We start from the raw sequence: 25340 nt of genomic DNA, 5'->3' as shown, positions 1-25340 counted from the left end.
ATGTGCCACCACGCCCGGCTGGACTTTGTTCTTAGAACCGCCTTCATGTTTGTATATTATATCACTATTCTCATTTGGGTCTAGGGATTTTAAAATTTCTCCTTGCATTTCTTCTATGATCCAGTCATTATTCAAAAAAGAATATTGTTCAATCTCCATGTGTTTATGTGGTTTCTGTAATTTTTCTTGTTGCATTTTAAATTCACTCCATTATGATCTGATAAAATGCAAGGGATTATACTGATCCTTTTGTATTTGTTAAAAAATATGGAATGCTTCATGAATTTGCCTGTCATCCTTGCATAGGGGCCATGCTAATTTTCTCTGTATCATTTCAACTTTAGTATATGCACTGCCAAAATGAACACTAATTGCCATTTAGATGCAGATATTATAGGGAGCCCGAGTCTAGGCCAAACTACGTACCATCTGGCTTGGCACTGCCAAGTCCCTTTCCTTTCTTCTTCCCCCAAATCACTAGGAGATCTGCACTTGGATCCCTGAGGCTGGATCAGGATAGGGCTGGTCCCTGAGTGGGGAAAGTAGGATAAATGGCGTATTGCTTATTAGAGTCCACTAGTCATTGTACAGAAATATTTGTCATACTAGTAGCCCTGGAATGTGAGCTGAAAATATTCAACTTGTTGCAAAATAAAAATATGAGAGAAGTCCTAAGAGCTTAAAGCAAATAGTAAATGCCAGTAATGCATGATGCTCCTGATTATTTAAGCCACAAGGCCAGAGAACATATTAATATGATAGCACAGATCATAAATCTGTGATCAAAATAGTATGTATTTTGATCACAGATTTATGTATGTATTTTCCACTGTAGAGGTGGAAGCAGATTGGGCAGCATATTAGTCAGAATTGGATGATGATTAAAATACTGTCAGACATTTAATAAAAGAGATGACACAAAAAATACACTTTAAGCCCTTTGAGGAAAGCCATAGTTCAGTGAAAATTGTGAACTTTATGGATTTGATCATTTGAGCAAGAAGAGCTAACTTACTCTTAATCTTCAGTGTGAGAACAATGCTTTGTTTATAGTATGTGTCTAATAAGTAATTATTTAATGAATAGTAAATGATTGCATTGATTTTGTGACCAGCGAATGAAAATCTCTTTAAAAGGAAAGTCAAGGGTAATTTTATACAATTCATATTGTTTAAACTCAGCTAGAACATGGCATATCTGAATTATTCAGATGTTGTAACTCTAGATAGGAACTTAAGGAAAGATGTATTTTCCAATAGTTATGAAATAACAACTATCCAAAAATATTCTGTTATTTGACCCTTGTAATATCTCAGTTTATAAAAAGTCTACCTTTTGTTATCTTACCACTGATATTATTTGTAAGCAACCCCACTGGCCAATTTTGATCCACTGCCTGTTTGTGTAAATCATGTATTATTGGAGCACAGTCCTTTTCATTTGTTGATGCATTATCTATAGCCACTTTTGCTCTGCAATAGCAGGGTTGAATAGTTTATGACAGAGATCATATAACCTGCAGTGCCTTAAATATGTACTTTTTTTTAATAGAAAAAGCTAGCCAATCCCTTGGTGTAAAATATTCCTTACTTTATCAAGTGTCACCAATTACCATGAAAAAGAAATATTGTTTTTTGAGCCTTTACAGTAAAGGACTCTGTCAGTTGGCTGATGGGTTGTTGGAATCAGCTAGTTTCACCTTTTTTTGTCATTGTTTAAGTGTGCAACCCAGTGAAACTAAGGAGTAACCATGATTTAAATTTCAGTTCTCAGCAATTCAGAACCGTTCCTTTTTTTTTCTTGCAGTGCTGGGATAGAACCCAGTGCCTCATGAATACTAGGTAAATGCTCTGCCACTGAGTTATGCCCCCAGCCAAGTTCTCAGTAATTCAAATGAAGTCATGTATACATTAACTGAAAGATTCGAGTTATGTTTATGGTACATCTCAATGGTATGGACTCTGAATAGTCCATAAAAATCATCTGCATAAAAACATTCATCTACTTTTGTTGTCTTCCAATGCCCTGAGTAAACCACTCCCCCAAGAGGAAAGGGATTTTATAAGAGCATAAACCTACAAAGACAGGGTGAACAGTAAGGTCAACAGAAACAACATTCTGAAAGCTGAAAAGTACGTGGATGAGTTATAAATGGTTGGGCAGATCTGAAAATACAAATAGGAATCTAAGCCAATAATAGGGAAAGCCGAGTTCCCCCAAAGCTCAGAAACTGGTGTCCCTTGTACTTCTATAAATGGGAGGAATGTTTAAATGAGGTTCAATCTGAATAAGAGCCTAGCATGCACAAGGACCCTCAGGCGGGGAAAAATAAAATCTGAATAAGAAACAGTTTGATCTCAGATCTCTGCCCCCCACCACACATAACCCGTGGTGTGGTGAATGCTCCTCCTGAGCCCAGGGAAATGAGAGGTTATTAATTCTCTGGCTAGGGTAAAATGGAATGCACCTGGACTAGGGGATACCTGGCATCTATGAGAACATGGTACTGAACTGAGAACAGGTTCATTAAGTAAACATGTGCATACTAAATGCTAAGAACCTCAGTCCTTAGCCCTCTATGTGCAATCACAATGCTGGCAGTCAGTTCTTTACTCGAAAAGTGTTTCTGTGAGGGGAATATGACCAGCCCAAGAGAAGAGACTCCAAAGTGACTGAAATCAGTTTGAAGGGGGAATTCTCAGTGAAACTGTCCAACTGAGTCAATAGGCCCCACCCCAGGGCTCAGAATTCTGATCAGCTCTTTTGTCCCTTACTTTTAAATATGAGTGGGTAACCATGAATTTCCAGACATCTGGTGAAACCTCTAATATGAAAGAGAATAAAACAAACAGAAAAAGGCAATTTGGGAAGGAACAGATTAAGGAGAGAGAAGAAAATGTCAAATCATTGATATCCAGGAGGTGGGGCAAGAAGGGAAGACAGTGCAACCAATAAGCAAAAGGGAAGGGGCTCTTAGAAAACACAGTGCCAGGGGCTGGGCGTGTGGCTCAGTGGTAGAGCTCTCGCATAGTATGCGTGAGGCCCTGGGTTCAATCCCCAGTCTCTCTCTCTCTTTCTCTCTCTTACACACACACACACACACACACACACACACAACGTGACAATGCTGGAGAAAACAGAATAGAGCTCTAGGACACTAAAACAATTATAAGAGAAATTAAGAATCCAGTGTGGGGGTGGGGTGGGGGAGATAGAGTTGACATTTCTCAGGAAGTAGAATAAAAGGAAAATAAATAGGAACTAAAAGTGAAATACAAAGGGGCCTAATATCTGAATAATGAATGTTCCAGCAAACCAGAGAGACAATGGAAGAATATGTAATCAATAATTTAAACATTCAAGGAAATTTCTGAGCTGAAGCACATGGTTTGGCAAATAAGAAGGCTCTCAGAGTGCTTAGACTAATAATGAAAATACACCTATACCAAAGCATAAAACTGAAATTCCAGGCCACAGGAGACTAAGAGATAACTGTATAAGCTTCTACGGTAAAAATTACGATAATTTCATAAAAACAGAAATCATGATGACCTTATATGTCTCAACAGCAACACTGAAAGATAAAAAACCAGAGCAATACTGTTAAAATTCTGAAGGAAAATAATATCAGTACTAGTACTTGGCACGCAGACAACGAATAAAATTGAAGGGATGAAAAACGTATTTTCCAACCTTCAAGGTTTTAGAAAATCCCTCCAATCTTCCATCATTCTTCCTCAGAAAGCCATTGAAGGAAGGATGGTCTTCACAATAGGGGAATAAAACAAAGAAGAATGCATTGTTCAAGCCAATCTCTGGCTCCTGTGATTTTCATGGCCTCTATTTTTTCATTGCACTAAAATCGATCATGTCCTCCATGCCTCTTGTCTGGACTATGTTTCTTAAGCATTGATGTGAACATTAGTCTGTCAGTATCTTTTTTTTTTTTTTTTTTGGTACTGACAATTGAACTCAGGGGCACTCGACCACTGAGCCACATCCCCAGCCCTATTTTGTATTTTATTAGAGACAAGGTCTCACAAAGTTGCTTAGCACCTCACTTCTGCTGACGCTGGCTTCGAACTCAGGATCCTCCTGCCTCAGCCTCCTGAGCTACCATTGCACCTGGCCTGTCAGCATCTTTTATTAAAGTGTAGATTCTTATTCAGTGTGTCTGGAATGGGGCCTGAGAATCTGCATCTTAAGTTCTCAGATGCTGGAGCGGCTGATCTGCAGACTGGACTTTGAATTGCAAAGGCACTCAGGACTAATGAAATAGCCTAACCTGATCTCTTCTACAGCTACTAGAATAGTTTTCCAGAGACAAGGCTTTGATTGTGGTTTGGTACATTTCATCTCTATGTTATGCACTAAAGAGAAGTGACTTCCTTAGTACTGTTTCCACCATACTAATTTTTATTTCAACTGTTTAACCTAAACTTTATCATTATAATGAGTTTTCAAAATATTCCTACTTCTTTATGTTCAGTATTGATAATTGATTAACATCCATTGACATTTGTTTCATTTCTGCATGCTTTGGCTTCCAAATTCTCAATTTTTTCCATATATTTCTATTATTTCCTATTATTTTAATTGTATCTGGAAGGAGTCCAACTTCTATCATTACATCTTATGTATTGTTTTCCTTAATTTATCTTTTCCAATGTTTTGGAATTTTGGTTTACAAACTAATTTTGAGCTGTGTGTGTGTGTGTGTGTGTTTGCTTATCATCTCTCAGACTAGCAGTGATAGTAGCATATTGCAGATCACATTGCTTAGTTTAGTTCTCTAGGCAAGGTAATATCCCCAGAAAGGCAGAAACTATTGCCAAAAATTATTTCAATCTTGATTGTCAAGTGGGGGAGATGGTTAAGTAAGGAAGACTGGTTATCTATTGCTGTAACAACTTCCATAAAACTGAATGTCTTTAGACAACAATGACTTATTATCTCACATTATTCTGTGACTTGATCAGGATCAGCTAGGTGGTTCTTTTGTTGCATATAGTATAGGCTGAAGTCACTCCATTGGTTACATTAAAATGGAAACTCACCTACTGCTAGAATGCTCAAGATGACTCTCATTCTTTTTTATTTTTAAAATTTTTGTAGTTCTTGAAGGACCTTTATTTTATTTATTTAGTTATATGTGGTGCTGAGAATGGAACCCAGTGCCTCACACATGCTAGACAAGTGCTCTATCACTGAGTCACAACCCCATCCCATGACCTCTCATTTTTCGAGGTGGCTCTTTCCATGTTTCTTTCCAACATTTAACATCTTATCTGAGCTTTTTCACAACATGGCCATTGGCTTTCAAGAGAAAAGTTTCCAATAGGACATAAACCAGTCCATGAACACCTATTAAGTCTCTGTGGTAATCTCACTTACTGATGTCCCGTTGCCAAGCAAATCATATGACCAAACCTCAGAATCAATGTGGGAGGGGATTAGACAAGGGTGCCCATATTGGCAAATGGTTTATTGAATGCCACTAATACAATAGTCTCTCATAAGGTTGGTTCCTGTCTCTAGCCACATGTGGAATCCTCTTAGTTTCTATTATTCTACAGGAGATAAACCCTGGTTTATGTCTTCCTGTTGCCATATATACAGAGTATGGGACCTATCTGACTTTGGCCCTGATCGTCATTTTGCATTTTATTCTGTTTCTGATACAAGGAAAAGTATATCCCCTTTTTAAAAAATCACAGCTGAAACATGTGCTTTCCTCATTTATTTTGTATTTCTTCTCATTTTTCTGTTTGAGGTAGAATGAATGATGAGTCTTGGAATATTCATTGAAAATGTCATATTGTCTGGAAGTCTGGCTTAATACCAAGTCCATTTTCCTTAGTAAGATCCTCTATAAGTTTGCTCTAACCTTCACTAAAAATGTTACTCTTTTCCTATTCACACCCTTTCCCCATCTCTTTCTTTGTGTAATCATGTACCAGTGTACAATGAGCAGTCAGTACTTGTCTTTGTTCCTTGTTCATTTTGTTCTTGAAATGGTCTTGCTCTCAAGAGTTGCACAGACACCCTTTACTTACTCTTCTGGCTAAATGTTCACAGCCAGAAATACTCTTCCCCATGAAATCCCTGTATTTTTTCTTGTATTTCTCTTGTGGCATTCATCAGTTCCTATCTTTTTATCATAGATAATTGCATATACCTTAACTCCATCTTGATTCCTTTGGGCAATGTTCACGCCAGATTTTCTCTGTATTGTGGTTTGCACATATACAGCAAGCTCTCAATACATATTTGTTGCCTTCCCATTTCAAAATTATCTAAGGGATGTAATTTACACACAAATTTGCAAAGAGCTGGATTTCAAGGGAAGATGACATCCACGTTTATCTTACGTCTTTTCCATTTTAGATCATTTAATTCTACAACTGTACTGATTGCCCTTATATTTTATTAAGTGTAATCAGAATACAGTGTATGTAAGTAATCTGGTCTAATTTTGGTAATTTCTAAGCAAATTCTCTAAAGGCATACTTTGAGGTCATACATTTAGGCTGAACACTATAGTTAGAATTATCTCTAGATTTATATTTTAATCCTCCTACTGCAACTTTCTTTTGACTTTTAGAAAATGGCCTTAAATAGATACTGTTGCTTAATATTTAACAGATTATAAGTGGTGTCATGTGTCTATATGAGATTGTGAATTCTTGAGAGGTGGAATCACGATTTATTTACCTATTTTTTTTTAAGCAGGGATTGAACCCAGGGGCACTTAACCACTGAACCACATCCCCAGCCTCCTTTTCCTTCTAAATTTTGAGACAGGATCTTGGTAAGTTGCTTAGAGCCTTGCTAAATGCTGAGGCTGTCTTTGAAGTTGCCATCCTCCTGCCTTGGCCTTCCGATCTGCTGGGATTATAGGCGTGTGCCACAAGACCTGGTTTTTATTTACCTTTTAATGCCCAGAGCCTAGGACAGGCTGGAGCATGTCCATTTTCAATGCCAAAGTACTACCAAAATACAAAAGTGGGGCTGGGGTTGGTGAAATGTTCAGGGATGATTAGGTTTACTCCAGGTTTAAAAGAGATGCCACAATGGTGGTAGTGATGGTGCTCAAAAAGGAATTTGTTCTTTTAAAGTACGGCATGGCAGGGCTGGTGAACTCCAAGTAACAACTGTGAAGGGTGGATAACCATAGATTACTCCTACTGATTCTATTAGTCCTCTGGCCAAGCACCAAATATAGCCAGTTGAACCTGTTTGAATAGGAGTGCTCAGATGCCGCCCCCTCTACTGTGCAGGGTTGTCCGACAAGATTTAAGTTGCGCAGTTGATTTAGAACTTTAAACATTGTGAATTTTTTAGTGAAGTCTCCTGTATTTGGGACAAACTTGTATAAAAATTGTTATCTCAAATTCAGAGTTGACGTTTTTATTTGTTTTGATCTGTTCTTTCTGTATATTTTAATTTGTTTCATCTGGCAACCTTGCCAGGATGCTAAGATCCATCACGGTTCTCCTGTGGCGCCAATGATTACAAACAAAACGCCACCACGACCCTGGCTTTCTGTAGCCTTCCCACCCAAGTCTCTCCAATCCGAAGCAAGAAAGGAGAAAACAGGTTTCCTGAAGAGACGCCGTAACTAGGCAACCTGGACGCAAACGCACCCAACCTCTGCCGCATCCAGAAGACATGCGCACGCGCTCGCTGACGCGACCTCTCGCGCTGAAGGGTGGGGACAACTGAACGTCTCTCTTGCATGTGACCTCAGTGCCTCCTTGTGATTGGACGCCTGGGGGGCGCGGCGCTCGGGCGCGGACGCCCCGGATTGGAGTTTCGGAGCTGTGGGGCGGAACCCCGGCTACAGCCGCGGGAGGTCCGGACACAGGCGGCCATGGGACTTGCCGGTAAGTGCGCATCTGCCCTCTCCCCTCCCGCACTATCGGCCACTTTAGGTAGGGCTGTGCTGTTCCTGCGGGAGTGTGGCCGGCTGTGGAGCGGATGAAGCTGATCGGGCTTCAGGCCCGGAAGTCGGGTCAGAGGGTCTCCGGAGTCGAGTGGGTTGAGGAAGCTTTGAGGCTGGAGCCGGTTCGTTGGCTAAGGCAGGTGGGGCGAGGGACTGGGGACTCTGGGACTCCGGGCCTTGGACCCCTGCACACCCTCTGGCCATTTTCCTCCTCCCTCTGGGCCTAGACAGACCGTGCGTGACCCCGCGGAGTCGCGGACTGAGCGGGGGCACTCCCTCCTTGGCCCTAGCGCTCCCTAGCTACCTCTCAGAGTGGAGCCTGGGCTATGCCCAGGCTGTCTGTGAAGTACCGTCCCCTTGATCCCCAACGTCTGCCAGGTCTCCCCAAGGCTCCCCAGGAGCCTCTACTACTAATGACTGCTTGGGGCTCGTTGTCCATGTCGAGAATAAGGTCTTCTTGAGTTTTCCAGTTTAAGTGACTGGGTGGAGACCTTGGAGAAATTGCTCAACTTGTGTCACTTCTCATTTGTAAATTGAGAAAGAAATCCATCGTATCTCTTAAGCCTTTTTTCAGCTTTAAAGTCGTAGATTCTCAGATTATGACGTATATTGAGCGATTACCTCATAAAGATGTTAGAAGTGATAATCTGATGGTGGGCAGAACCCTCAGAATGTTGCACGTCAATGACAAAATCTAAAATAATTTCATTTGGTTCATTATGCACTGTTTTCGTTATCATTCATCTTTTAAAGCTGAATAGAACTGGAAGTTCAGGTTTAAGTGACAAATCACAGTAAGACAATATTAGTTAAACCACTTCAAAGCGCGAACTTGAGGATTCTTAATATTTGATAATATTGAATCTTAATTAGTGAATTCAGTTCAGCAGACACTTCTGGAGTATTTCTGAGAGCATATTTAAAATGTAGATGAGTTTATTGGAGAGAGTTGATGTTAAGACTTTGCACACACAGTTAATTTGTATTTTCTGAGTTTGCAGGTGAAATCTGAAACTCAGAGATTAAGGATGGCTTCCCATCGTATAGTTGTTTCTGGAGCCCTGGACATCTTCATTTGTAAGCTAAGGAAGATTTTAAACTAGATCTCCAAGACACTTTAAAAGTCTAAGAATCTGTAGTAATATTGAACGAGCATTTCACATTCATATGGCTTTAGGGGACCCCTGTGGTATACATTTCCCTCTTTAGGTGTAGGAAATGGCTGGAGATGGAACCTGTCTCTAGTTTGGCCTTTATTTTCTCAGATTCCACATTGAAAGGAGGGGCACTCAGGGAGGAAGGGCCTACATAACTGAAAGAAAGTTTAAGGAAAAAGTGAAGAGAGCAGTTTATCACCATCCTTGAATAAGGAAGGAGAAAATACGGATTTTCCACAGCTTGAACTTTAGGTGATACTTGAAAAGGTGCTGTCTAGCTCCAGATATATTTTAATGTAAAACACAAAGCCAATACTAGCAGAAACTTATGAGATGAATTGAATCAGTGGCTAAGTTCTAGAGCAGGGATCGGCAAACTTTCTGTAAAGAGCCAGGTGGTAAATATTTTAGGCTGTGTGGGTCATATGGTCTCTGTGGCAGATACTCTGCTGTTGTAGCACAAAAGTAGCCATTACATAAATGAATGGACGAGCCTGTGTTCCCCTAAAACATTTTACTTACAAAAACAGGCAGTAGACCAGCATAATTAGATTTGAATCCTGGCCTGTTTTAATCATCCTTTCTCCCTGAAATTTAGTGGTGTAAAACAGCAACCATTTTGCAATTTTTCATGCTAGTGCAGTCTACTAGGATTGGCTAGTGGTACTTCTGGTCTGGCCAGTGGTTACCAGGGAAGCTGCATTTAGCTAGCAGTTTGGTTAGAGACTGGGTTCAGATAACATGAGCATGGCTGGGCCTCTGGCTCCCTCATGCAGTCTGAGAGTTTGTCCCACTTCATATTATTTCCCCATATCTCTGTAGCACAGTAGCCAGACTTCTTACGTGGTAGTTTAGGGTAACCAAGAATACATAAGTGGAAGCCACAGAACTTTTTTCGGGCCGAGGCCAAAAATTTGCACATCACTTTTCCTGTGTCCTGTGAGTTAAACCTGATCCAAATATGTGGGATAGGCAGGATCACCAATGAAGCACATTATTCTACCTCTAAGGAACTGAGTGATCTTGGACACATTCCTTACTCTTTGTTAAACTTTAGACTTTCTGTTTATAAAATAGAGTTGATACCTTATAGGTTTTTGGTGAAGCTACAAATAAGATGCAGAAAACTCTTACACACAATTCCTTTTGTATAGTGGCCATTTAATAAATAGAAGCTTTGTGACATAAGATAGATGACTGCGTGACCAGTATGATCCTACAACATGTACAACCAGAAAAATGAGAAATTACTCCATTTATGTATGATTTATCAAAATGCATAAAAGCATTCTACTGTCATATATAACTAGAACAAATCTAAAACATTTAAAAAATAAATAGAAGCTGGTGAAGTGATAATAGGAAAAATATGCATATGTATATATACGTGTGTATGCAATGTGTGTATATGTAATTATCAAAGAGAACTAGTTTGCTAGTGTTGCAAACCATTATGTACTATGTTATAACAAACTCATTTAGAATTATGAGTAGCAATGACTTTAAAAATTATTTTATTCTTCTTTTTAGAAATACATGTAGTAGAGTGCATTTTGACATACATGGAGGATCCCATTCTTGTGGTTGTATGTGATGTAGAGTTATACTGGTTGTGTATTCATATATAAGGATAGGAAAGTTATGTCTGATTCATTCTACTGTCTTTCCTATTCCCATTCCTTCCCTTCCCTTCGTTTCCCTTTAATCCAATAAACTTCTAATCTTCCCCTCCCTATTCTCCCTTTTTGTGTGTTAGTGTCCACATATCAGAGAGAACATTTGGCTTTTGGCTCTTTGGGATTGACTTTTTTCGCTTAGCATAATATTCTACAGCTCCATCCATTTACTGGCAAATGCCATAATCTCATTCTTCCTTAAGGCTGAGTAATATTTCATTGTGTATATATATCACATTTTCTTTATCCATTCATTGTTTGTAAGGTACCTAGGTTGGTTCCATAGCTTGGGTATTGTGAACTGAGTGAGTAGCAATGACTTTTAGAGCAAAATGAAGACATTGTAGCAAAATAAAGACATTGCGGAATCTAGTTTTGTTGTATGTCACAGAGTAAATGTTAAGCAAGTAAAAGTTGTCAAGTGAGTAAATTCATTATATGCTTTGTTTTTATGTCTAGAGGAAAAGCTAAAAAATTTACATTAAAGCTACTTTCTAACAGGATTTGGAATAGGGAATGTGTTGTGTCTCTGAGCTGAGATTCTGTTTTACTCTTTTTCAGGTGGCACATAACTGGGTTCTCTAAGAACTGATGCCTAAATCATCCCAGCATGACCTGTAGAGGAGGAGGTGGGCACGGCCAGCCTTCCTCAGCTGTACTCTCCCCGGTTAGCCCTGGAAGTCCTTCCACCTGTAGCACCTGTGCCCATAATATATGCATGGTGTCTGACTTTTTCTACCCAAACATGGGAGGCGTGGAGAGCCACATTTACCAGCTCTCTCAGTGCCTGATTGAAAGAGGGCACAAGGTCATAATTGTCACCCATGCTTACGGAAATCGAAAAGGCATCCGTTACCTCACTAATGGCCTCAAAGTCTATTACTTGCCTCTGAAAGTCATGTACAACCAATCTACAGCCACGACCCTCTTTCACAGTCTGCCATTGCTCAGGTACATATTTGTTCGGGAGAGAGTCACCATAATCCATTCCCATAGTTCTTTTTCTGCCATGGCCCATGATGCTCTCTTCCACGCCAAGACAATGGGGCTCCAGACAGTCTTCACGGACCATTCCCTTTTTGGATTTGCTGATGTCAGCTCGGTGCTTACAAACAAGCTTCTAACTGTATCTCTTTGTGACACAAACCACATCATTTGTGTCTCTTATACTAGTAAGGAAAATACTGTACTAAGAGCAGCACTGAATCCTGAAATAGTGTCCGTCATTCCTAATGCTGTAGATCCTACTGACTTCACTCCAGACCCATTTAGGAGGCATGATAGTGTAATAACTGTTGTTGTTGTCAGCAGACTTGTTTACAGAAAAGGTAATGAAATGATAGCTATATTTGCATTGCAGTCGTTTTTCCTTGTAGAAAGCTGTTGAATACTTGTATATATGAGATAATTGTTTGGGTTTTCATTTTGTTTAATGGTTTTATAATTACTTCTGCATTAACCAGAGTAAAGAAAACTCTGACATTGGTTTAACCATCCAGGGAGAGAAATTTTTAGAATGGTGATGAATGCTGTCCCCAGCCTTCAATGTGTTAATGGTTGATGAAAGATAAAAACAATAATCAGAGCTGTGTCATCACTAAGATCTTTTACAAAATTAAAACGGCCCTGCACATGTGGTAAGAAGTAAAGAATACACTTCACCACATGGCCATTTATTTTTTATTATAAAAGTAATATCTTCATTGCAGATGTTTTAAAGGCTAAGAAAAGCACAAAGATAAAAACTAAAATCAGGGGTACCTGTGTCATTCAGAGATGACCCTAATGGTTATTTTGATTTATAATTAACTGTCTCTTATGCCTGTGTTCATATGCTCAAAATCAGTGGGCCTGTTTTGCACACAGCTGTTTTATAGCTTGCTTGTTTGACTTAATCATAAATGAGACATTGATGACGTTGGCAGGTAAGTGATAAAGAGGAGAGGATTCAATGGCCCAGGGTCAGAGCCTGGCTCTACCCTATTGTATGATCAGAGGCAAGTTATTTAACATCTCTATCTTTCGGTTTTTTTCATTTGTTTAATTTAAGCCACAGTGGGAACTTTGTGAAAGTTCAGTGATGGTTCTTATAAAGTCCTTAGCCCAGGTTGGACTTATTAAATGTCCAGTATTATCAAGGAGGATTTTTTAGTACCTCTACAGCACTCATGGACACCACCACAGCATTTGTGGAAGCTTGTTTACCAGAATTTGAAATAGTCTGGTTATTAAAAACATTATAGATCCAGGTGTGGTGGTGCACACCTATAATCCCAGCGACTTTGGAGGCTGAGGCAGGAGGATCGCAAGTTCCAAGCCAGCCTCAGTAACTTAGTGAGGCCCCTAGTAACTTAGTGAGGCTCTGTCTCAAAAAAATAGGGCTGCGGAAGTTGCTCAGTGGCTAAGTGCCCCTGGGTTCAATCTCTGGTGCCAAAAACAAACAAAAAACCCACCCACAGAGAGGTTCTGGATGCTATTTAAAAACCTGTCCAATAATTAAATAATCACTTAAATTGGAGCTCATTTAAAAATAACATTTGCCCTCTTGAAATATTTGATCTTAACTCAAAATATTAACCACACTGAATAGCGAGTAGTTTGATGTAGAGCTGCTGGCTTCAAGTACTGGTTCACTGATTTCAGTGGCTTCATCTTGCAGTGTAGTCACCTTCACAAAGCACAGTCTACCATTGCCACTTTGGGTTTCTCTTAAGTGGGGTGAAAACCTAAAGGGGTATGAATCAATGTTCTCTGGACTTTTTAAATTTGCTTTCAATTTTACACAATGGTTTAGGTCACTCCTCATCTGACAAGAACGTATTCCTGTGACTTTCCTTTATTGAATTTTTCAAACCATTCAGCTTAGTTTTCGTAGAAACTTATGTTGTCAGTTTATTTGATAATTAAATGACCAGTGACAAGTACAGCTGGCATCACACAGGTTTGTGAACAAATGCAGCAGGTTTCAAGTAACCATGAAACATAGTGGTGTACCAGGGTATTAGGAAGTGACCTAAAACCTAGATTTTGTCCTTGGCTGGTATATTTTACTTTTGGAAGGGGAAGCTTAAGTCCACTTAAGGGAGATTGGTAAAGAAAAACTTCAACTAGACCACATTTTTGGGGCAAAGGCAGCAATACGCTTCTGTCTTCTTTAACTGAGAAGATAGGAATGGGATTGGGGGTGTAGCTCAGTGCTAGAGCACTTGCCTAGCATGTGCAAGGCCCTGGGTTCAATCCCCAGCACCGGAAAAATTAAAAGTAACAAAGAAGTTATGAATGGACTGGGATTTTATTCTGAATCCCTCTTGGCATATTGGTGATATGTGTACTTCAGCTTAGAAAATGTGCCTAATCAAATAGTATACCTTTGTGAGGTAGCTGAGCGTGAGGCATATGGGATTAAGGGTTGGCAAAATTAACTACTCATCCAAAGGTTAAACTCGTTACCTTTACTTCACTATTGTGATGTTTTGACCAGCTAAGCTAACCACCATCAGAGTGAAGGTATGGCTTCTCCTGTTCTCAGTTTAATACTCAACAAATATTTATTGAACTCTCTCCATATGCCAGGCACCCTGCAAAAAGTGGCATTTCTGAGAAGGAATAGCCACATTTGTAGTCCGAAAGTGAGTAGTTATATTAATGGTCCATTCCTTATTAACAAATTAATTTCTTCAGGAGATGTCTGTTGTACCAGCTATCAAAAGCATATTGGAGGGGATTAAGTAAGAGAGGCTAAGTCCATATCCTCCTTGCCCAGGTTCCCTGGCTGGCTTCTGAGCTCCATTTTGCTCTCCGGCAGGGTTTCCCCGTGCTCTGTGTGTGTGTGCAGGCACGCCCCACTTCTTCTTATAGTGGTAATGACAACTTAACATTTGTATTCTGCAGTTCATAAAGCCTGTGCATGGTACAGTACCTCACTTGACCCTCCCAACAACTGTAGGGTAGATGTTATCTGCATGTAACAGACAAAGAAACTGAGTCTCAGAGAGGGTAAGTAGCTCACCCAGGTTACACAGTAAGTAACAGACATAAATGTGAGTCCAGCTCTTATTGAGTTAAGACCTCTTGTGCCCTTGCTCCCAGCCTGGCCACTATTATCTTAGGATAGATCAGAAAATTCTTTAACATATGGTTAGACTGAGCTTTTAAAACAGTTTTTTCCTTATCTGTTTTGAGTATGGCAATTGAAAGTCTCTTTGTATGTTCCTCTGTGTTAGACTCTTCTTAGGGCCACCAGAATGATTTTTTTGTAGTGAGGAAATAAACCCTCCATTCTGACAGTACTGTTATAGAACACTGATAGTATTAACCATCCTCACTTCTTGTAAAGTGATTGTCAGGATTAAATGACAATGCATTTAAAGTACATTGCCTGATATAGCAAGCATCCAGTAAATGTTAAAATTATCAGCAGTTAGGATTATTGCTCTATTTTTTGAAGAGTGAACTCAGCATTGTATTTGAAGGGAGGGGAAGAAGGAAAGAGAGGAAAGAAAGAAAATGAAGGAATTATAGAAGGCTAAAGGTTATTTAGCCACCTTTTGGTTTATGTGGAAATCTAGTTGATGAATTTGATAATGGACTTGAAACAAAGACAGCTAAGATTTTAATGGGAGCCTTTATTAATTCAGAAAAACTGCATAGGAATTTATTTTTGATGCACGCCATCATATTTTGAAAATACCAGCAGTGTTTATTTAATGAGTCCTACTTTGCATTACTTAATGAAAATGACCTTATATATGTCATTTTCTCCCACCATCTGTTTATAATTGATCTGCCTATTTGGGGAAGGTGAACATAAGAAATTCAATTCTTGGGTGTAAATAACCAAATAGTAACAACATTGCGGTGGCTTTGGACAGCCACTCACTTTTTCAGACTGTAGGACATGATTTACTCTCTTGCTTTATATCACATGAGGTTGTAGTTACAGATTATCAGAAAATCATTTTTTAAAAAAGAGGAATCAAGATGCATTCTTTTGTTCTGTGGACGATAAAGATCTAACAGTTGAGGTCCTACTATCCTCATTTACTCCCATTCTGGGAAAGTGGGCTCTCGCTGGTTTGGGTGGACTATTTTAAATTCTGCTAACAATGTAGTGTTCATTGCAAAATCCTTTGTACAAACTGCATTTTGAGCAAAGTGGAGGTAGCAGTACACTTTGTTGCTATGTCCTTTCCTGTGGCAGGAAGTGGAATTATAGATTGATAGAATTTTATAGCTGAAAGAGACCTTGGTCTTTAGGTACATAGTTCCCTGCAATTAATAGACTGCCATGATCAAAGGGCTTGCTGGTTTAAAAACAAAAAAGTAAAGCAGACACAAGACCTAGATCTCCTGTCAGTCATTCTGCTCTGGAGAAAGCTAACTCAAACCTTAACCACCTTAAATACTGCTTTTTAGAAGTTTATGTGGACAAGTAAATAACTTAAAGAATAGTATATTTAAACAGGATTAATTGTCTATGTTTTGGGTGTGTGGAAGGTAACAGTGGATGTCAAGGTCTTTATCTTCAAGAATTTCTACTCTTGGGGACTCCTGGGAATTTATGAAGCAGTCCACTCTCAAGAGAGTTGGCTTCTCAACTTAGAAGAGGGCACAGTTAATGCTTTTCAAAGTGAGTGGATTCTCAGTAGTTCTGATGATTTTTAAAGTTTAAATATTAATATCTCTAACATTTATCTTTATTTTATATTTCCAGGAACCGATTTGCTTAGTGGTATAATACCTGAACTCTGTCAGAAATATCCAGATTTAAATTTCATAATTGGAGGAGAGGGACCAAAGAGAATCATTTTGGAAGAAGTACGAGAAAGATACCAGCTACATGACAGGTATTGATGGCTTCCATAGTGTCGTGGGTGAGAAAATATCAGCTATCCATGTTTGGTTTTGACTACATGCCTGTTTTAGGTGTGCTGCTTCTCCTGCATATAATTGATATAAAAATGTAGTTCAAAGCCTGTTTTTTAAAGAATTTATATAAAATGAGAATTCACAGTTTTATTTTTTCCCCTTAGTTCAATATTATGTGACTTTGAGGGACAGTTTTGGAGGCACTGTGGAAGGCACACAAAAAAATAACCACTTTGAAAACATTTGTAGATTTCTGAACCATACTGTGTTGTGATTTAAATAGCATGGCCCTGGCTGGGGATGTAGCTCAGCTGGTAGAGTGCTTGCCTAGCATGCAGAAGGCCCTGGGTTCAAACCCCAGCAGTGGATAAGAATATCATGACCCAAATCACATAAATTGCTCTGCACATCTAGGTTGAGACAGGTCTTTTCTTCGCTATCTTAGATAACACACAAAATGTGTATGTATGAAACATCAATTTTAAAAGGGCCATTTTCCTGTTAGAAATGAGACTTTAATATTCAATCACTGAAGTGTATTAATATTTTCATTAAATGCAAATTAGTTTTGGAGAAGATGAAATTTGGTATATGTAACAAAAATTAGATGTATGTTAGTTATATGAATTATAACTCAAGAGCTTTCTAAGACTTTTAGGTCATTGTTTGGTGATACTAATTCTTAGAGGTGGTAGATATTATAGTAAAAGAATCTAAGTGTAATATAAATAGCTGACTTAGCTTAGAAATTAACTTTCTTTTGTGGCATGATTTTTCACTCCCTTCTTTCTTCCCCTCTCATTTAAACAATCAGGGTGCGTCTTTTGGGAGCTTTAGAACACAAGGATGTTAGAAATGTCTTAGTTCAAGGACATATTTTTCTTAATACGTCTCTTACTGAAGCATTCTGCATGGCGATTGTGGAAGCAGCAAGTTGTGGTTTACAGGTAAAAAACTTTCAGGGCTTATGTTGTTGGGGTTTCTGTGTTTGTATTTTGAAAAAACACTGAGACACATGCTGTAATAATTTTTTAACTTGATTTTGTTGATTTTCCTGAAGTCTAACTATAGTGGATCATGTAATTCCTTTTTTCTTTTCAAGGTTGTAAGTACCAGGGTTGGTGGAATTCCCGAGGTGCTTCCAGAAAATCTTATTATTTTGTGTGAGCCTTCAGTAAAATCTTTGTGTGAAGGGTTGGAAAAAGCTATTTTACAACAGAAGTCGGGGGCATTGCTGGCTCCAGAAAATATCCATAACATAGTAAAGACTTTCTACACTTGGAGGAATGTTGCAGAAAGAACTGAAAAAGTATGTCACATGCTGAGAAAAGATTTTGCCTGAACTCTTGATGTTTCACACACATATTTGCTTTCTCTTACATACAAGTTTGCCATTGATATTGTTGGTTAAGTTTATGAATTCTCTTCCATATGAAAAGAAAGGAACTATGCATTACTTTTGATACACATACTGGGCTAAGTTTTAGTCAAATCGTTGCACTTGACTTCTGAAAATAGCAGTTCTATAGTCTAGCTTACTCATTAAATTGGGCATAAGAAAGTTACAAACTTTTGTAGAAGTCATAGCAATTAGAAGCAAAACTAGTATTAAAATTTACTCACCAGGCCTAGTGTGGTGGTGCATGACTATGATCCCAGTGGTGCGGGAGGCCGAGGCAGGAGGATCGCGAGTTCAAAGCCAGCCTCAGCAAAAGTGAGGTGCTAAGCAACTCATTGATACCTTGTCTCTAAATAAAATACAAAATAGGGCTGAGGATGTGGCTCAGTGGTTTAGTGCCCCTGATTCAATCCCTGGTACCCTACCCCCCCAAAAAAATACTCAGACATTTTCTTAAGGCTACTTACAATTTGAAAGTATATAGATCTGTTAGCAAATGCATGGTTTTTGCAATTAGAGCAACTTTATAAGTTGTTAAAAATTTTTAAAAATATTTTTTAGTTGTAGATGGACACAATACCTTTAATTAATTAATTAATTAATTTTGTGTATGGTATTGAGGATCAAACCCAATGCCTTACATGTGCTAGGCAAGCGCTCTACCACTGAGCCACAACCCCAGTCCATAGCTTGTTAATATTTGATTTAGGCTACTTCCTAAACCTTTCGTGGTCCTTTTGCTAACTACTGTGATTTTCGGCAGGAAAATGATTTTTGCATCTTTGAGCTGATTGAGAACATAAGTTAGAATTCAGAATATACATAAAAAGTTGAAAAAATGATCACAAATAAAAGATAGCCATAGGGAATTTCCAAAAGGATGGGTGTAGGAAATAGATTGACACCCTTCCATAGGAGAGTGTGCTTGTGAGAAATGCTTCCTGATTTTGGTCTAGAGACTTCATTTATTCTATAAGTTTTGTCCTTTAGGTCCTTCTCCTGACTACTTTTTCCTCATGCTTCTTATCACCATGTAGCAAGCAGAATGGAAACAACTCATTTTCTTAGTATATGGAAATTCTGGACCAGAAAGACAGCCAGGTAGACTATGGAGAAGGTTGTAGTGTAAGTAGTGCTTTATACTTTCAGGGTATGCAGTGGAATAGACAGTTTTTAGCCTGAAGTAGTATAGTAGCAAGGTGTAGCTGAGAAGAGAATATATTGTTCTTTACTGTAAGACTTTTTTACTTGGTTTAAATGATAAGATTCAGTATATAAGATGAGCCCATATTTGAAAATAAGTTCAAAAACCTCTTTATATCTAAAAATGGTCACATACAAAAAAAATTTTCAGTTGAAATGTAAGCATTTTTTCAAATAAATGTTTTTGACTGAAGTGTCTGTTAGGCACTTTGACCTAGAAATCTTGCAGTATCTCTACCCATGTGAAATAGCTACCTTTTCCTTTGAAAGTTGGAATCTAGCACTGATTACCTGTGACAGTGCATGTCAGAGTCACCTGGGTAGTTTCTTCAAACTCTGTATATTCCTATCTCGCTGTCCCCTTATGTCCCCAACCACTTGCTAAATTCTAATGTGACCCTGGGGAGCAGAGATGGAATTTTGTATATGGTTGGCAGGGATATTTGGCTAGACATGTTTTTTTTTTCTGTGATACCACCCTTTTATTCACCCCGATTGAGAACTCTGTTAGTTGTGTGACTTGACCTTCTTGATTGACATCATATAAACCTCAGAAGTCTGAGCTATTATTGGTAAAGAAATTCAGGAGAAAGAACTATGGTGTCAGTTTGTCAGCGTATATTAAAGGAGCTAGTTAGGATTTTTTTTATAACCACATATTTGCTTTTAGTTATTTTTTAAAATCTTTTTTAAAATATATGTTTATTAGTTGATGGACCTTTATTTTATTTACTTATTTATATATGTGGTGCTGAGAATCAAACTCAGTGCCTCACACATGCTAAGCAAGTGCTCTACCAGTGAGCCACAACCCCAGCCCCTTAGTTATGTTTAATAATAAAGTATCTGTATATTTATTTTATACTCTGGTAGTTTATGGTATACATTTAGAAAAAAGTAAATCCTCATCTATAACAGATTGTCACATTCTCTTCATAGTTGTCAATTATTATTTTATCACTCAAGATAATAAATTAACTAACATGAAAAAAACCTGGACAAACAGGTCAATTTGTAGTTGGTCTTTTAATTCTAGGCATTTTGATTCTTTTATTTTGAGATTGAACCCAGGGATGCTTTACCACTGAACCATATCCCCAGCCCTTTTTATTTTTTTAAATTTTGAGACAGGGTCTCACTAAGTTGCTTAGGGCCTCACTGAGTTGCTGAGACTGGCTTTGAACTTGTGATCCTCCTGCCTCAGCCTCCCGAGCTGCTGGGATTACAGGTATGAGCCACTGTGCCCGGCAACATTTTGATTGTTTTCAATTCCTTTTAACTGTGTTGTTCAAAAAGTTGATCACAAAATTTAATTGGAGTTCAGCCTCCGCATACTTCTTGGCATCATCCTGATTAAAACATTTGTATTTAAAATGTCCTCAAGATAGAACTAGATGAAAGTGTCCTGTACTTTTAAAGGCCACTGACCTCTAGAACTTGTACTGCATGTTGTAACTTTCTTGAATTCAAAAGAAGACAGCTTACAGGTCTGTGAAACTGAGCACAAGTAATGCTTCAGTGCAATTAAAAATGGTAATGCTGGCACATTTGATGTGTTCTAAACAAGTATGTTTAAAGATCTTTGTTGTTTGCTAGTTTAGAGCAAAAACGTGCTCAGCATTTTAAAAAGCAAGCCACCTACTTACCAATTCTCAGCAGCAAACTTAGTTTGCTAAAGTTTGAACTATACTACCTACTAAAATTTACCCCCTATTTTTCCCTCTTTTACTTGCAGTCTAGGAAATGTTTCTGTGTAGCATGGATGGCCTTGTGGCAGCTGAAAGAAGAGCCTGTGTGTCCCCAGAAGCCCACTATATTGTGGCACTGATTGTACCTGATGTCTGCCAGATGCCAGTGAGAGCTTTCTCTGCCCAGTCAAGGCATTGAAAAGGCCAATCTTGCTTGAGCACTGCTGAAGTCAGTTTGGAATTAAATATCCTCTGCAGTGGTGACCCATAAAAACCGTGCATACTTTACAGGCCTTTGGCGTTCTAGTACTCAGCTGAAGTTGATGGTGATCTTGTAGGGGCTCCGAGAAATTAAATGTAGTTTATTCTTTGTATCACACATATCTAGCCCAGTCTTTTCCTCAGAATAAGTACCCCATGAGAGCTGAATCAAATGCCAATAAGTTCATTAAGGACCTGTTATAGTAAGAACAACAGTAATAAACATGAGCAACTTCTGTGTGTCTCTGAAACATTCCTGGTCAGTGCGAGTTGTCCTGTGATGGGTCCACAAACTCATTCTCAGTCTTCTCTCCTCCAGGTGTACGAGCGGGTGGCGGGGGAAGCCATGCTGCCGATGGACAAGCGACTGGACAGGCTCATCTCTCACTGTGGCCCAGTGACAGGCTACATTTTTGCTTTATTAGCTGTATTCAACTATCTCTTCCTCATTTTTCTCAGATGGATGACTCCAGATTCTAGCATTGATGTTGCAATAGATGCCACTGGGCCAAGGGGTGCCTGGACTCCTCAAAATTCTCACAGTACAGAAAACGTTGAGAAGGATGAGGTGTCTAAAACCAGATAGAATGGGAAACCCGGGTTGTGAAATTTTAAAACATTTGTAATAATTCTGTTAAGATGATTGAAAATAACCTTGCTTTGTTCGTTTTTGATTTTTAATTTTAGCAAGTTATGCTACCTCTATATCATTCGATGTTTTCTTTTGAGGAAAGATAAACACTTATGCAATTCCTGAGTGTAGAAACTCCTTGCACTTCCTTAAAATGTAGAAGAGAACGTTTAAGCCACTCAGGTATGACATTTTTCAGATTACTGAAATCCTTCTAGCAGAGATGTTTTAACATTATATTTTGAGAGCTTTGGGTGCTGAAGGGCCAAACGTTTCTGGGCATTTTTTGGCCAGTTTTTAACGTTAAACCATTAATTAGACACTCACCAGATGTTTACAAGTTTTCTTTAGGGAAGTACAACAATTTCATGAACTACGTTAAGTCACGTTCTTATACATTTATTAGACATTTAAGTCATGCTCTTAAAACATTTATTGGGTCCACTCAGTTAGCATTACATTTAATCAGCAGGTTTCTTAAGTAAGATGATCTGTCAGTTACCAGCATGTTTTGAGTACCTGCTTATGTGTAAAATGTTGAACTAGATCCTTCCTGCCATTAAGGACCCTGGTTGCTTTTGCTCTTTGCTGACCATTCAGATGGCTTCTTTTGTTATAGTCATAGTTGACATGAATTGGTAAAATGTCTAACATGCCAGGACTACTCATGTTAGTTAATGCCAGGAAAAGGTCACTGGCATACTGCAAGTACTTCTTTGATCCGATTATATGAATTCGCCTCAGTAGAACCTTCATCTTCAGTTGTGTTTATGAAGAAGCTTTTGATTTTTAAATTCTAGGGACCGATATCACTGTTGATGATAGTGCAGAGAAGCCCTCCACATTTTCAGTGCATAATTTTGTCTTCTGTAATGGCCTTTGTGTTTTCTGAGCAGAATGTACGAGGTATGCCATCTCAAAACCAGCTGCTACCCTGTCCTTTTGATATAAGTCATTTCCTTCACTGTGGCCTAGCTGATGTCTGATAAGTATTGTCAGTGTGCAGAAAGGCTTTAGTTAAGAATCTTTTATTTATAACAAACCAAGTCTGAATCTTAGGACACAGTCTCTTTGTGAGTGGATGTTGTTAACTTTAATTGTTGTTGCCCAGAGCCATGGGTTTTTTAACCCCAAATTACCCACATGGTGTGTATTATTAATTCTTTGAACTCTTTAGAATAAGCTTTTGTGCGAAAAGGACTGTGAAATCAAAACAATGAGGCACTTGTGGGTGCACTAGATAGATTCTGTCAGTATTGTGATTCTGTACAGGATTTTTAAAATGACAACATTCACAAAACTTCTTACTTTTTAAAAGTATCTTAATATGCCTATTACCTGGTTGCCACTGATCTAAAAGAAATATATTTGTGTTTTGTTTGTACTAAAACACAAATACAAGAGTGCAATTTTTAAAATCTAGAAGTTAGGGATTCTTTTGTTGGAGAATAATGGGCTGATCCAAATCATTCAGTCCTACTAGGATTTTTATGCATTGAAACTGACATAAATATGAAATAAACAGTGCCAATATTCATGGTAAAGTGAGAAATGGTTAACATTTGGTTTTATTTATTCTACTTAGCAATTTTAAAAGGTACACTATTATTTTTTCCTTTTGCTGCTTAATTTTTTTCAAAATTGTCATTGAATTCTTCAGTTGTTATTTATTTAAAGTGAAAATTGCATTTAAAATTGTTTTTGCATGTAAAATGTGTAATTTACAAGTGAGAATTATTTTCCTTTTTTCAAACAAATGCAAGTAAATTTATTTGTCTTACATAAATCTTAATTTTCAGACTTCCTGAAAATATACTTTAGTTGTAACTGTCAGTGTTGCACTGGTCAGTATGTGGAAACACATTGTTCTACCCTGCTACTTAACATTTATTTAAAAGTGAACTTAATAAATATATCGTATTTCTTTTGATATTACAGATGGTTGCACATGTAAAGCTGGTTTGTTAAAACATGCTATATGCCCAAAAATAAAGTTGAGAATGACATTTTGACAATTTTCTGAGTTCGTCTTGTTTTATGGACCAAATATTAGTTACTAGTGGAGCAGGGAGTGTCCTCCCGCCCCACCCTCCCCTTTTTTGGTGTAAGTATGTTGCTTGGTTTGTTAGTAAAACAGGAAATGTCCGTCAGAAGATGAATCATTCTCTGTCATCCTTTATTTCTAGAAATATTCTTTCTTGCTCATGGAATAGCAAGTTCCAATGCACCATTGTTTCGTGACCCAAATAAGTCCTTGTTTTTCACTACTCTAGAGTTATCACATAAGATAAATGAATACATCTATACACTATCGTTTGTGTGAACTACATAATTATACTTTATATCTTGCCAGGTATTGTAAGAGAAATTTGGATTTGAACTTTGTTTTTTAAAAACGCAGCTTTCCCACCCCTTTTGTTAGAAACATTGTAAAGCAGTCACTTACATTTGTGTGTTCTGATTTATCTTACACCAGAACTTATTTTTGGCAATGTCACATATAATAGGTCCGTGTTAACTTTTGTGAAGTGTTTTTAAAGAACTTTTTATCTATCCTTGTATGCCTAAAAGGATATGTCTGGATGTTAAACTGTATGATTGATTGGATTTTCTATATGAAATTATGAAAATTAATTACAGTTCTGTATAAAATTTGATTTGTATTCTGTAGTACTTTGGGGAGTTGAGTTTATTTTATCCTTCATCATTTATGTTAGGCTTAGGCTCAGTAGGTCCTAACAGAGAGGTGGGGGATTATTTTGTTCCAAGGGGATGTCTGGCAAAGTCAAAACATTTGTGCTTGTACCTGAATGGGGTGTGACATTGGCAACAAGTGAATAGGGATCAGGTGCTGCTAAGCATTCTACAGTGCTTTGGACATCCCCAACAACAGAAGTGTCTGGCCCAAAACATCAGTAGTGCTGAGGCTGAGAAACTCGGTAGACTGTTTGATCTGTAAAAGATACTGTGAATTAACTATTAAATAGCATTAACCTTTCATTTCTGTGCCAAACATATTGCTCAAATGTAGTAAAGACAGTCTTTCAGAAATAGTATAGCCATCTATGTGAACCAACATTTTTTTGTATGTGAAAAACAGGACTGCCATGGTTTGAGTGAAAATTAAAACCAAAACAAGATGAAGAATGTTACAATGAGATATATACATGTTGGACATGAGCCAACAGCAGCCTCCATAGAGTCTAATTGGAGAAGGAGATACAGGAAGTGAGCTAAGGCACTTGTAATTATGTATTTTCCTACAGTGGTGTTCTACCAGATATTCTAAGCTTGGTAAAGAAACCTTTTGTTAATATCTATTCCTTGAGAATGGAAACAACTCAAAATCTTTACAGTGCCATAATACTGTGAGCTGGATGAGCTATATCATGTAACTCAATGTATGACCATGTGTTGACCTTGACAGTGCCGTGAAATAGTTCTTATAAAGATAGTCATTTTAATTTGCCTGAGTGCTAGGAGAAACTCCCAAAGTTTTGCATAAATCATTT

The 25340-nt window shown here is 38.1% G+C and overlaps 1 protein-coding gene and 1 non-coding gene across 6 annotated transcripts; one reads left to right on the top strand and one right to left on the bottom strand.

The window, feature by feature from the left end:
• Nucleotides 1-261: 261 nt before the first annotated feature.
• Nucleotides 262-364, bottom strand: LOC124972801 (U6 spliceosomal RNA). The gene has a single exon (XR_007106575.1). It is a non-coding gene; the product is annotated as a U6 spliceosomal RNA (small nuclear RNA).
• A 7445-nt stretch (nt 365-7809) lies between these two features.
• Piga (phosphatidylinositol glycan anchor biosynthesis class A) lies at nt 7810-23843 on the top strand. Of its 5 annotated transcripts, none has more exons than XM_047536061.1 (7): nt 7859-7886; nt 8947-9022; nt 11340-12106; nt 16492-16624; nt 17461-17593; nt 17749-17955; nt 21517-23843. In XM_047536061.1, exons 3-7 carry the CDS (start codon nt 11389-11391, stop codon nt 21781-21783), a joined length of 1458 nt encoding a protein of 485 aa, XP_047392017.1. In that variant the 5' UTR covers nt 7859-7886; nt 8947-9022; nt 11340-11388; the 3' UTR covers nt 21784-23843. The 5 variants fall into 5 exon arrangements, with proteins under 5 accessions (XP_047392018.1, XP_047392017.1, XP_047392021.1 ...); XM_047536065.1 differs by having other exon boundaries at nt 7867-7886; nt 11340-11407; XM_047536063.1 differs by lacking the exon at nt 7859-7886 and adding an exon at nt 7914-8085.
• The last annotated feature ends 1497 nt before the right edge of the window (nt 23844-25340 follow it).

This window comes from Sciurus carolinensis, chromosome X (genome assembly GCF_902686445.1).
Source record: "Sciurus carolinensis chromosome X, mSciCar1.2, whole genome shotgun sequence".
NCBI lineage: Eukaryota > Metazoa > Chordata > Mammalia > Rodentia > Sciuridae > Sciurus > Sciurus carolinensis.
The sequence above is the reverse complement of the archived record's forward strand: the minus strand, read 5'-3'. Positions and strand labels throughout refer to the sequence as shown.

Excerpts from the sequence above, each read along its gene's own strand:
- Piga (XM_047536062.1), top strand. The coding sequence starts at position 11,389 with ATGACCTGTAGAGGAGGAGGTGGGCACGGCCAGCCTTCCTCAGCTGTA. Across the intron at positions 16,625-17,460 it reads AGATACCAGCTACATGACAG|GGTGCGTCTTTTGGGAGCTT; the intron begins GTATTGATGGCT and ends TTAAACAATCAG. Across the intron at positions 17,594-17,748 it reads CAGCAAGTTGTGGTTTACAG|GTTGTAAGTACCAGGGTTGG; the intron begins GTAAAAAACTTT and ends TTTCTTTTCAAG.